Here is a 14,194-nt window from a genome sequence, read left to right as displayed (position 1 = left end):
CATAAGTTAGAAGATTGCGCGCGCAGAAAAACTATTATGCCATTGAAAAAAAAATTTTATTTTGCTCTCTATTTTGTATCACGTCAACGTATATACAGTATACACTGTATACTGTATACGTACTACATACAGTTCAGAATAGGTGAAAATAAGTTAATAATGACGCTTTTGAACATGATGACGTTATCACAATTTTAAAAATTGTGAATCATGCGAAAGATAATTGATTGACCTAGACAATATAAAGAAATGGAAGGAAATGGAAAACGGATAAGTCTAATCCATAGAAAGTTTGCGCTTGATATGACTTAAATTTTCACCAAGTTTCAATACAAAATGACTTTTGGTTTTTAGTCTATGTTAAATACGCGAAATTCATAAAATCGCGCGTAACTGACGCTGCGCGACTCTAAAGTAAAAAAACTAAATGTCCTGCACTTCTACAGCTAGAGGTCAATTTTCTGACAAAGTTATACGATAATTTATTAAATTACGGTAATTTTGGCGAGGATTGCATGCCATACTGTAGGTGAACCGAAAGGAGAGAAAATTAGACAACGTGTTGTGTTGTGGTATGTCGTTGGTAAACTCCATGTTGGTTTTTAAGAGTCGCTTTCTGATATTACAAATACCATTTTATATCGTCGAACTTCAACGATTAAGTAAATAAATAACAAACTAAAGTTTGTTTAGAATTGATATACTATAAGAAATAGGTGAGAAATTATGTGGATTGTTTGATTTGGAGTTGTTTTGTAATTGGTACTTACTAACGATACCCTTGCCTACTATAGATATAGAGTAGAGGCCTGTGTTCAGTGTGCTATACACCGTCGGAAGGATGTCTGCTGTAGTTTCAGCAGAGATGGCAAACGTCGTGACGTTTTTCAGCCCGGTGGCTTTCGTAGCAGCACGACAATCGTGTATGGCCATGTGTATGTTAAATACGGTCCCGGTAAATACGAACAAATAGGTCTGCTACACAGTGTACCTAGGCCTAACCTGTACAAGAATACTTGCTGTTTTTAGTAGGACTAAACGGCGCTAGTTCCCTTTTGCACCTGGCTTTATATTAACTCTAGCTTAGTTTTTAGTTGTAAAAAAGAGAAGAAACAATGACTCGTGCTTCTTACAATAGCATGTTGTCTAGTAGGAGTGTAGGTCAGCGCAGTTCCCTTTCGCACCTGTCATTGTTACAAATATTGTGGCAGTTTTGATCACAATTTGTATTAATATTTATAATAATAATATATTTTTGTCTTGTTGTAGCTGTTGGAAGAGATACACAATTGTTTCTACTTTAGTATCTCTAGAATATCGTAAGTAGTGTATATAAAATAAATAATTTGTAGAGATGATTAATGGTTTCATGATTGGGAGTGAACTGTTGCCTGTTATTTTGTAGGCATTTTCTATTATGAAACATTTACATAATTCAGAATTTATTGTTTATGAATAAAATAAAATGAAATTAGCATTGAGACAACATATAGGCCCCAATCAGCTATTTCCTACCCAAAGTCATTTTGAGGAAATTTTTTAATTTTTCAGTCATTGATTAAGAAGCATGTTGATTTGGAAAAAGTGTTAATGTTGTTTATTACCATTATTAATGTTTTTCCTTGTTTTTTTTAGATTGTAGAAAATATAGTGTCAGCTACAGCTGTGTGAGTATTAGTAGATTATCTGTTAACGGAGAAAACATATTTTCCTTACTTTGTGAACTGTTGCCTGTTATTTTGTAGGCATTTTCTATTATGAAACATTTGCATAATTCAGATTTTATTGTTTGTGAATAAAATATTAAATGAAATCAACATTGAGACAACATGTAGACCCTAATCAGCCGTCTCATACCCAAAGTCATTTTGAGGAAATTTCTTAATGTTGTTTATTACTATTATTATTGTTTTTACTTGTTTTTTTTAGATTGTAGAAAATATACAGTGTCAGCTATAGCTGTGAGTATTAGTAGATTATCTGTTAAACGGAGAAAACATATTTTCGTTACTTTGTGAACTGTTTATTTTAACCCAACTTGAAATTTAGGCTAATTTAATGTGGCCCCACAGTTTGAATTGTGGAAATTGTTTCATTTATCAAGTGTAAACATTACAAAGAATGAATAATTAATTTGCACACATCAATTTAGTCAAAGTGTCAAATTGAGAATATTTGTCAATTACGAAATACATTCTTGTTTAGAACATTATAACACCAGTGGTAACAAAAATACAGTAAATCCTTTATTTGCCACTGTTTTGGATTTTGTGGGGAAATGTTGGCAGCCTTTGGCTACAAAGCTAATTTGGTTAGTTATGACCATCTCCACTGTAAACAATTTTTTTTTATATTATAAATTTTTCTGAAGGTTGATCACATTTGTCCAAATTATGTGATAAAGCAATTTTTACCAATTTATATTTTAATTTTAGTTTTCTTGATAATCAAGATTTATTGGTACATAATATTACAACAATTTCGTTCCTCAACCTAGATTTTTAGTGTCTGTAAGTGCCAAATTTTTTTGATATATATATATATATTGGGCATAAAGTCTGAAAATAGAAAAAGAAAAAAGATAAAATTTATCAAAGTAGAGAAAACATTTGTACAATGCAAAGACCACCAAATTTTAAATGGACATAATCGAAAATCATTAATAAATATTGATTTTTAAAAAATTGATTAAAAAAAATACATTAGTTTTTGTAGTTTATTTTAACCTATAAAAAAAATTGGGTTATGTAAAAGATACCAACTAGAATCATATAGTTTGGACTACATTATTTTCAAGTTATGACTCACAACATAGTATGTTTCTTTGATCTATCATCTTTAACGACTAATGAGTTTAATTAAGCGATTAATTTCATAAACAATCACAAAGATTGTGAAGTGAATGATTATATCATGCGTATAACAATTATGCTGCTTGAGCATGCTTACTAATACTATGCAAGAATTTTCTCTTATAAGTCATGGGGTAGAGAAAAAATATATATAACATTATTAATAGTTTTTCTTTCTCTTTTATTGCAGAGTTTGAAGAATTAATCCGCTGGGTCTCAGAAGAGACCCGGATCTCCGAAAGAGATCCTGCTCTCAGAAAGAGAGCAACAAGGATTAACCGATTATAAGTATTACATATCAGCAACAACGAAAGCAAAATTTAAAGCAAAATCTCCACTGGATGAATAAAACGAAATCTTAAATCTTTTTATAGACAGCAGTCTATTATCTATCTATCTATCTAAATCTATCTATCTATCTAAATCTATCTATCTTTCTATTATCTATAGAAAGTTTATCAAGGCTTTTGCAGAACCAAAAAAGTTAGGCATAGTGAATATAAACATTAGTTGTCTCGAAACACAATTTGGAAAGATAAATATAAGTTTAGCAGGAAAAAAAACATATTTGTATAAAGTAATTACGAAGTAGGATACATCAATTGTATAGAATTTGAAAACAATTTCTGGATTTGATTAACCATACATAATGGATACACAATTAATAACCTTTATTATTGGTATGTTGTTTTTAATATTCTTCTTAATGTTATGGTGCTTTTTTAAGAATAATAAAGAAAATACAAATAAAGAGTACAATAATGTCAATACAGCTGGTAATGTTGATAGTGGTATTATAGATACAACAGAATTTGAAACAGTCATTGATGAAATCTTGGACCTACTTGACCAATGTTGTTTATCTAAGAATGTCAAAGACATGAGCACTATAAAACTGGAAAATAATGATACATGTAATGTCGATTGTGAAGTTATCAAAGATACAACGGAATTTAAAGAAATAATTGATGATATCATAAACATATTATCTTATGGTACAGAGGTCACTTCAGAGTTTGATGATACATGCGATTTATGTAGTATTGAAGTGAAAGCAGACGACAATTGCATAACATGTGACTGTTGTAGTCAATATTTTCATGTGAAATGTGTAAGAGATGTTTTTGAAGACAAACTATGTGATTACAGAGTAATTTGGATTTGTTCAATGTGTGGGTATAGTAATTTTGTTGATAACATATTGGGTGAAATAGGTATTCCCTGTCATTTCAATAGATATACGATTCTAGAACCTGATGAATCTGTCACTGCAGACTTTCCAGAATTAACGAAAAATAAGGAAAAACGTTGTAATAATGCCAAATTAAAAAAATTTCAACAAACAGGAAGTGAAGATTTACTTGGTAGTGATTGGATGAGGGTAAGATCAAAGAAAAGAACCGACAACAGAAAAAAAAGATGTGAAAACAGAGGAAATAAGAAAAGGAGAAAGCGGGTTATAAATGGTATAAGTATAGAACCAGGTGTAAAATATATTGGCAAAGGTGTAAAAGATTTCTATGAAAGACGAAATAATAACAAAATGGAATGGAATATGAATACAAATACTTACAGAGAATACAACAAAGAAAATGCTAAAACGAATGTATCGGGAAATTCACAAACAATAATTGACGACAGTGGTAGGCCTACGTGTGATGTTTTGAAAAATACAAAAGTAACAAACGGAATACAACAACAATCAGGTGGTGGTTCGAAACGTTTACGAAATAACAAGGGTCGTTTTGTCAAAACTAAGAAGATTGATAACAAAAAATCACAAGGTAATGTGGACCTGAATTTAAAGAATGATTGCGATACTATGGAACGGATTGGCGAAGATATTATTTTAAAGAACATGGGTAATAATGACAATTCAGAAATGAAAACTGACGAGGATTTTAAAATGAAATGTACTGTAGAAAACGACAACACAGTGACTGACGATGTGAAAGCACAAAATAATAGCAAAATGAATGACAGAATTAGAATATTTGATAGTAATGGTACAGGTCATAAAAATCAAACATGTGCAAGTTGTGAATTTGAGAAAAATGAAGTATTAATAATTAATGACGGATGCAAAAAAGCAGTGACCGAAAAAATTAGGTCCCATACTAAACCTAAATGTGAGCAACATACTATCGATGTGGATATTGAAGTTTTAACAAAAAATAATTTTTCGGAAGAATTGATAATCGATGAGGTACCAAAACAAAAAAATACACGAAAAAGGCAGAAAACACAATCAATAAATGAATTACAACAATATAATAGTAATGAAAATATAACTGTAGCACAGGGTAGTTTTAATCAAGGGAATTATAGATTTGGCTTTGCACGTGGTAAACAGTGTGTTGCAAATAGTCTTGTAGCTATTCTTTATTCTACAAAGAGGAATGGAAATGAATTTTACACCAAAGACCTTGATACAATATTGACTCTTGGAAACGAGTTGTACTGTTACATTCAGAAAGATTCCACTATGCACGAGGACCTTTTGATGATTTCAGAACTGCCGAAAGAATTGGATATTTTGGATAATACATTCGTAATATCTCCCAAAGAATCAGTGTTTGGCATAATAGATGGAAATCTCGAATTTATGGCTGAATATGGAGCCTTATCATTAAATCAAGCTGTTGAACAAGAATTACACCAACATGATGCATTTTTTATGAATTTCAACAGAAGCACATTTTCTATTATCAAACGTGTAAATGGATTTCTTATATTTGATCCACATGCAAGAGATCGATTTGGTTGTGTTAGTGAACATGGAAAGAGTATTTTACTTTACAGTCCATCTTGGCAAGGTGTTTACGATTATTGTATAAGATTAGCAAGGTCAATGAACTGTAATTTACATGAAACCGAGTTTGAACTGACCGGTGTAAATATTGAAAATAAGTCTATGATTTTATGTTCCGCTTCTGTGCTCGATGATAATTGTGAACAAAGCAACATGGGAAATGTCGATGTTGATGAACCTAGTACGTCTTATCAGTATAAATGTAGTACAAGATTACCAGACAAGAATATTGATAATAATGTTAAAGGCCAAAAACATAATAAAGAAGGTCATGTCTCATCAAGTAATGGATGGCAAAGTGATATTGATATTGAAATTGTTAATGTTCAGTATGGAAAAAGACCTGACGAGAATTTTAAATTTATTCCGATCTCAGAAGAACAAAAGAAAAACATTTGTAATAAATTAGGCATTCATTGTGAACATACCGATATGAATTGTGGTATTAACAGAGCTAGTCAGATTGGACATCCTCTTCAAATTACGAATATTACAGGTGATGGTAATTGTTTTTATCGTACAATTTCATACATTATTTCTGGAACTGAAGATAATCATTTACTTTTAAGAAAAGCAATTACTAATCATTTATTGGAGACTGATGACTTATTTATTAATACATTTAGTCACGAATATAGATCAGTTAAGGAATATGTGTTTAAAAAAAGAGTAATGGATAATGGAACGTGGGCATCCAATACTGAAATAAGTGCAATGGCAAACTTGCTTAATACAGATATTTATTCATTCAATGATCAACTTTTGACATGGCAATTGTTTTCTGCTAAAAAGCCAGGAAGAATAGATGATGTTACAACTGATAATGGTATATATATTTTGTACACCATGAATGTACATTTTAATGTAGTGGAATCTGTCAATGTGAGTCAAAATAATGTTCAGGAAATAACAGGACAAGTTGATATGAATGTGACATCCCACAATAAACTGTCAAATACAGAGGCGATTTTTTTGGTAAACAATTCTACAACAAAGAAACGAAAGCAAACGGGAAAAGAAACTTGTGACACATTTGAAGATATAGAACCAAAACACAAACAGAGTAAAAATGTTGAAAAACCTTGTTCAGAAAGCAGAGGCAAAATAGTGAGAAGAAAACGAAAACCATCTTATAGAATTAGAAAAGAAAGTGCCAAGAATCGACAAAGAATAAAACGGGAAAGAGAAGAAAAAAATAATTCAGAACAAACAAATGAAATCGGAAACAAATATCAAAGTGATTCTGTATACAGAGAGAAAAAGAAACGTAAAGTAAAAGAGGCACAAAAAATGAGATATTGTGATGATGATGATTATAAATTCCAAAAAAGGAAAGATAACAGAAAAAGACAATACAAAATGTATAGATGTGATCCTGAATATAATGTTGAGGTACGAAATAAAGCTAGAAATAACTACAACATTAATTTGGATTACCGAACAACCAAAAAAGCCACCAATTTGTTAAATTATAAATTTAATGAAAAGTATAGGCAAAAATTGAAAGAAACAAAGAAAAATATATACAACAATGATACAATATTTAGACATAAAACTAGACAAAACAATAATCAAAGAAATAAGGAAAAGTATCGCAATGATCCAACATTTCAACAAAACTTGAAGCAAAAATTAGCAGAGAAGTATTGTAATAATTCCAAATTCAGAGAAAATGTTACCAAAAAATTGGCAGAGAAGTATCGAAGTAATTTGAAATTTCGTCAAAACTGTAAGCAGAAATTGGCAGAGAAGTACCGGAGTAATTTGAAATTTAGACAAAACTGTAAACAAAACTTGGCTGAGAAATATCGAGGTAATTTAAAATTCCGTCAAAGGTGTAAGCAAAGGTTTACAGAAAAGTATCATGGTGATGAAGGGTTCCGAAACAAAATCATAAAGAAAAACATGAAGAATCGGGAAAAAATCAAAACAGAAAACACTAATTTTGAGATTGTTTTAGAAAACTTCAGGAGAACAGTTTCCCGTGGTCCTGAATATGTTTGTTGTGTATGCTTTAAATTGTTATTCAAAGATCAAGTTATGAAGTGCATCAAAGCTAAATACAAAAATAAAGCTTGTATAAATGAAAAGTATTTGCATGTTTGCAATAATGAATGTAATAAACCTTGTCAATTTATCGAATCACCAAGATGTCGTTTATGGATTTGTTTCACATGTCACAGGAAAATGTTAAACGGGAAAGTTCCCGCAGAAGCCAATTCAAACAATTTACAACTACACGATATTCCTCCTGAGCTCAGGTTTTTAAATAATTTAGAGCAGCATTTGATTGGATTAAACATTCCTTTTATGAAATTAATGAATTTACCGAAAGGTGGACAGCATGGAATACACGGACCAGTCGTATGTGTACCTTCAAATACTATTGAAACTGTAAAAATGCTGCCTAGACCACAGGTTGATGATCAATTAATATCCGTAAAATTGAAGCGAAAGTTGTCTTATAAAGGTTATTACAAATATAAATTTGTTAACACTGCCAATGTTATTCAAGCTCTTAGATATTTACAGGACCATAACAAGTGCTATTTTGATATAGCTATTAATGAAGAATGGCACAATTATTTATCTGAAGATAACATCGAAAGTGAAACTATTAATAAAGATGAAAACAACGAAGAAGAAGAAAAAGAAGAAGAAATAGAAGACCGATTATGTGGTGCTACCTTTGATACAAGTCTTCAACCTGTTGACAGGCGACAGAATTTGGTTGATGAATATTTTAATGACATAATTTGTTGTGCACCATGTGAAAATAATAGTCCTATTGCATTGTTAAGTAATAAAAGCAATGAAGCAAAATCGTTTCCAGTGTTATTTCCAACAGGCCAACCAACATTCCATGATACGAGAGATGTTAAAATAACACTTGGACGTTATTTTCATAATAGATTAATGCATATAGATAACAGGTTTGCACAAAATACAGAATTTATATTTTATGCTCAATCTTTATATGAACTTCAACAAATTTTATCAAGTATTTCCATTGCATTGCGAAAAGGGTCAAGTAAAAAGGATGATTTTAGCAAAGTTACTGTATCCGATTTAAAAAATGTTACCAAAATTCAGGAGATTTTAAAATCTGATAAGGGTTATAAATTTTTAAAACAAATTCGTGGAACTCCACCGTACTGGCAAGCTACACAAAAAGATGTAATAGCAATGGTTAGACAGATTGGAAAGCCAACATTCTTTCTTTCATTCTCAAGTGCTGACTTCCGTTGGAAAGAAATAATGACGACATTGTTAAATCAGTCAGGAGACCAAAGAAATATTGAAGAATTGGAATGGGCAGATAAATGTAATTTGTTGAAATCAAATCCTGTGACTGTTGCCAGAATGTTTGACAAACGCTTTCATACTTTTTTGAAAAATGTAATTTTGTCTGAAGCACAGCCTATTGGTAAAGTCATAGATTATTTTTACCGAATTGAATTTCAAATGAGAGGAAGTCCACATGTTCATATGTTAGTATGGGTTGAAAATGCTCCTATTTTTGGTACAGATAAAGATAACGAAGTTATTCATTTTGTTGATAAATATATTTCTTGTGCTGTGCCATGTGAAACTGTAGATCCTGAACTGAATGAAATTGTTAAAAGTGTGCAAATTCACAGTAAAAGACATTCTAAATCATGTAAAAAAAAGGGAACAAATTGCAGATTTAACTTCCCCAGACAACCTTCTGGAAATACATTTGTTATGAGACCTAACATTGTGGATAAAGACAGTGATGATAATGATGACCATAAACAAGCAATGGAACTATTAAACTCAGTAAAAGATGCTGTGACTAATGAAGAAACATATAAAAACGCAATAGAACTTTTCCAAAGTTTAGGTATTACACAGAGTGCATTTGAGAAAGCAAATAATTGTGTAGCTACTGAGGAAAAGATTGTTATAAAGAGAAACCCTCAAGATGTGTGGGTAAATCAATATAATCCTTCCTTATTGAGAGCATGGAATGCTAATATGGATATTCAGTATATTACAAATGTATATGCATGTATTATTTACGTTATAGGATATATGTCGAAATCTGAACGGGAAATGGGTTTACTATTATCTCATGCAGCATCAGAAGTGAAAGAAGGCAATGAAGATGCTAGGCAAAGTTTGAGAAAACTTGGTAATGTTTATATGAATAATCGAGAAGTGTCTGCACAAGAAAGTATTTATCGTGTTTGTAGTTTAAGATTAAAAGAATGTTCAAGGAAAGTTGAATTTATCCCAGTAGGACCTAATCCTGTTAGAATGAGTTTACCACTAAGTGTAATTAAAAACAAAGCAGATGATGATGTAAGTGCATGGTTGCCAAATAAGATAGACAAATATAAAGCTCGACCTAATAGTTCTGAATTTAATAAAATGTGCCTTGCAAAATTTTGTTCAGAATATAGAATATTGAGTTCATCAGAAATGAAAGGAAACAAAGAAAAAAAGAATGTATTTCAATTAAAAAAACAGTTGGGATTTATCCAAAAAAGAACACGAACTAGTAATGCTATAGTAAGATACCCTCGATTTCCAATGGATGCAGCACCTGAGAAATATTTTTTGAGTATACTTCAGTTATTTCTACCATTTCGAAAAGATGAACAGTTAAAACCTCCAAATTTTGAAACGTATGAACAATTTTATGAGAAAGGATGTGTGAAATTATGCGGCTGTAAATTGCAAACTGTAAATTCCATAGTTAATGGAAACATGAAACAATATGAAAAAAGTGCTGATGATGTTGAAGAAGCAAAAGAGTTTTTATCAAAATTTGGACCACAGGAAGATGCATGGAGCCTATTATGTCCAGAAAGCGAAAAAGAAAGGTTAGACAACCCAAAGCCAAATGTAGACGTTGATGATGAGGAAAATGAATTTTTCATTCCAGATTTTGGACTTCAAAAAAGCCATACATCTAAAGTAGAGTCTAATTCATCTAATATTCCAAGGCCAGAATTGAACAAAATGATTCGATCTTTAAATGAAAAACAACAACATATATTTTATAAGACAAGACAATGGTGTTTAGACAAAGTTAATGGTAAAAAACCTGAAGCATTTTACACTTTCATAACTGGAGGCGCTGGTACGGGGAAAAGTCATTTGGTAAATTGTATTTATAATGAAGCGACACGTATTCTTGGAAAAATTATGGAAAATCCCGATGATTTGTCAATATTAAAATTAGCTCCTACAGGAATCGCAGCATATAATATTAAAGGCCAAACAATTCATAGCGCTTTGTCTATCCCGATTAATATTTCACTTCCGTATCAACCACTTGGAGAAGAAAAAATAAGTGCACTTCGTAATAAATTGGGCCAGTTGCAAATTGTTATTATAGATGAAATATCAATGGTAAATCAAAGGCTACTTTGGTATATCCACGGACGATTAAGGCAAATCAAACAAGTACGCAACGATAGTCCATTTGGTAACATTTCAGTAATTGCTGTTGGTGATTTTTATCAGTTACCCCCGGTGATGGGCAGTTCGTTATATAAAGACACATTGGAAAGCTCACTGTGGGTAGATAACTTTAAGCAAGTACAGTTAGATCAAATCATGAGGCAAAAAGAAGATAAAGAATTTGCTTTATTGTTAAACAAATTGCGTACAAAAGAAAAACATGATTGTTTGTCTGATAACGATTTATTAGTTCTAAAATCACGTGAAACAGGTGAAGAATGTGAAGATGCTGTTCATATTTACCCACGCAACAAACAAGTTGATGAATGGAATAAAAAAATGTTGCACAAAACCTGTACAGACATTGTATGCATTAAAGCAGAAGATAGTGTAGTAAATAGCAAGAAACAGAGCAAAAATTGTGACAAACCTCGGAATTCACGTCAAACTAGTTTACTAAATTATTTGTGGATTGCAAGTAATGCCAGAGTGATGTTGATTAAAAATGTAGATGTTAAAAAAGGCTTAACGAATGGATGTATGGGACATGTTGATGAAATAGTCAAATCTGATCATAACACCGAACCAGTATCTATTAAAGTAAAATTTGACAATAATGACATTGGTATTCAGGCAATTGAAATGTTTAAAGAATCTATGGGGAAAAAATACAGTCGAAAACAATTTCCTCTCAAATTAGCATATGCATGCACAGTTCATAAAGTGCAAGGAATGACAATGGATAAAGCAGTTGTTTGCCTTAAAGATACTTTTACGCCTGGACAAGCATACGTAGGCCTCAGTCGTGTTACTTCAATAACTGGACTTACTATTGAAAATTTTAAACCTAGTCTGATTTATTGTGATCCAAACATAAAGAAGTGCTTAAATAATATGGATTCATACGTACAATGTGATAAACAAGGTCATGATTCGGATTCTAGATTTTCAATAATGTTACATAACATTCAAGGGCTTAAACAACATTTTGTTGATCTTCAGTGTAATGATTTGTTTATGAATTCTAATATCATATGTCTAACTGAAACATGGTTAAACAAGGATGATGATGTTTTTGACGTACGCATTGAGCCGTATAAATTGTATCACCAAGCAAGGTATCATTCGTATTCTAATACAAATGATCTCAGTTCCAAAATAAAACATCAGGCTCACGGTGGCGTTGCAGTGTATGCCAAGAACACGTCTTCAAGCAGATTAAACACATGTAATAATGATATAGAAGCAGTTTCATTTTTAATAACAAGTCCGATTTCTGTTGCCGTTTCAGTAATTTATCGACCCCCAAGTTATGATATTAATCAATTCTGTCAAAATTTGAGAAAACATTTGGAAGAGTTACATAAAATGAGCACAAAATGTATTGTAATGGGTGATTTTAATGAAAATCTTTTCAAACAATCTTCCAGAGTGAATAATTTAATGTCAGAGAATGAGTACCGACAACATGTTACATGTTCCACCACTGAAAACAAAACATTGATTGATCATGTCTATAGCAAAGGTCTTGATTCAGTACAGGCTGAAGTAATTCCAATTTATTATAGCTATCATGAAGCTATTCAAATTAAATTTTAATTGCAGCAATGGTTTTTAAGTATTTGAATTATATTTCTGTATAAACTTTTTAAGAATTGAAAATAGAACTGGATACAAATCAAGAAAAAAAAACAATTTGATAAAAACAAGCTGAAAATCATTATGACTCTTTATGCACGATGGGCAGCGAATAATCTGTAACTTCCACCCATGTCATTCTCCTGTATAGGAGAAACAATATCTGGTGAGTAAACACATTTTAATCTTGTTTTTATGGGAGTTATATTATTATAAATATTATTCTGAATTTGAATATGCAATGTTTCAATCTGTGCACATAATAATCTTTCAATATCTACCGGTATTCAAGTAATGTTAAAAATAAAAAGTTGCATTTTACAGAAGAAAAAAATACTTTTTTGTTTTATACGATTACCAATACTTCATTAGGTCTATACATAATTTCAGTTGTATAATTGTTTTTTTGAAGTGATGAATTATGACAAAAAATACATGAAAATCCTACCTTTCCAATTACTGGCCATATCATCATCTCATAGCATGACCCATATAATGACCTCACAGCATCCAATAGGAAAATTTGTCTGAGCAACAACATGTTCACATTTTGAGGAAATTCAGGCACGTGAAAGTAAGAGGCGCGGTCTTTTAAAACCGATGAACTTTTACTGAATTGTGTCTATTTTGTGTCATACGTCTAGTATATACTTATATACAGTGAAACACAGAAACAATTACGAGACCCATATTTTATTCAAATTTTTTAAATGATGACGTCATAAAAATGAAACATGAAGATAACAATTTAAAAGCATAGTTATCTAAATAATTATCTAAATAATTACCATCTAAAAAGGTAAAGAATTTAGGCCACGTAAAATTAAGATGCGCGTTTTTTTAAACACGACAAGCTTTTACGAGAAATGAAAATCCGACTTTTTGAATTCAACTGGCCATGAAGACGTCAAGACATCAGATAGACAAATTTGAATATGAATCTATATCTAAAATTCATCAGCTCGTCAATCTTATGACAAATTTATACAATCTTATGTTGACCAGAATTAGAGATACGCTGCGAACAAAATTGGTGGAAAGAAAGCAGAATATAGAAAAAAAAGATATGAACTCGTCACTATGGACGAGTTAGGTTATCCGCCGCGTAAACGCTAGGTGCACGTCATACGTTAGAATATTGCGCTCAGAAAAACGATCATGCCATTGAAAGAATTTTCGTGCGCTCTCTATTTTGTGTCACGTCTAAGTATATACAGTATACACTATACTGTATACGTACTACATACAGTGCAGAATAGGTGCAAATAAGTGACCAAAGTTATTGACGCTTTTGCACATGATGACGTCATAACAATTTTAAAAATGGTGAATCATGCGAAAGATAATTGATTGACCTAGCCAATATAAAAAAATGGAGGGCAATGGAATACGGATAAGTGGAGATGCGCTCTATTAAATGTGATGAGCTATGACGAAAGAGACAAAAATCCTATATTTC

At 31.3% G+C, this 14,194-nt stretch overlaps 1 protein-coding gene across 1 annotated transcript; it reads left to right on the top strand.

Moving 5' to 3' along the window:
- Positions 1 to 509: 509 nt before the first annotated feature.
- Positions 510 to 12,696, top strand: LOC144839196 (uncharacterized). The gene is made up of 5 exons (XM_078694511.1): positions 510 to 716; positions 1,270 to 1,667; positions 1,930 to 1,961; positions 3,043 to 6,771; positions 7,402 to 12,696. The coding sequence occupies exons 4-5, from the start codon at positions 3,502 to 3,504 to the stop codon at positions 12,694 to 12,696; spliced, it is 8,565 nt and encodes a 2,854-aa protein (XP_078550637.1). The 5' UTR covers positions 510 to 716; positions 1,270 to 1,667; positions 1,930 to 1,961; positions 3,043 to 3,501.
- The last annotated feature ends 1,498 nt before the right edge of the window (positions 12,697 to 14,194 follow it).

Source organism: Antedon bifida, chromosome 4 (genome assembly GCF_963402885.1).
Source record: "Antedon bifida chromosome 4, ecAntBifi1.1, whole genome shotgun sequence".
Lineage (NCBI taxonomy): Eukaryota > Metazoa > Echinodermata > Crinoidea > Comatulida > Antedonidae > Antedon > Antedon bifida.
Note: the sequence above shows the minus strand (reverse complement) of the source record. Positions and strands in the feature narration are given on the sequence as shown.

Coding starts and splice junctions, on each gene's coding strand:
- LOC144839196 (XM_078694511.1), top strand. CDS start 3,502: ATGGATACACAATTAATAACCTTTATTATTGGTATGTTGTTTTTAATA. Junction 6,772..7,401: donor CAGAAAGCAGAGGCAAAATA/GTGAGAAGAAAA, acceptor AACTGTAAGCAG/AAATTGGCAGAGAAGTACCG.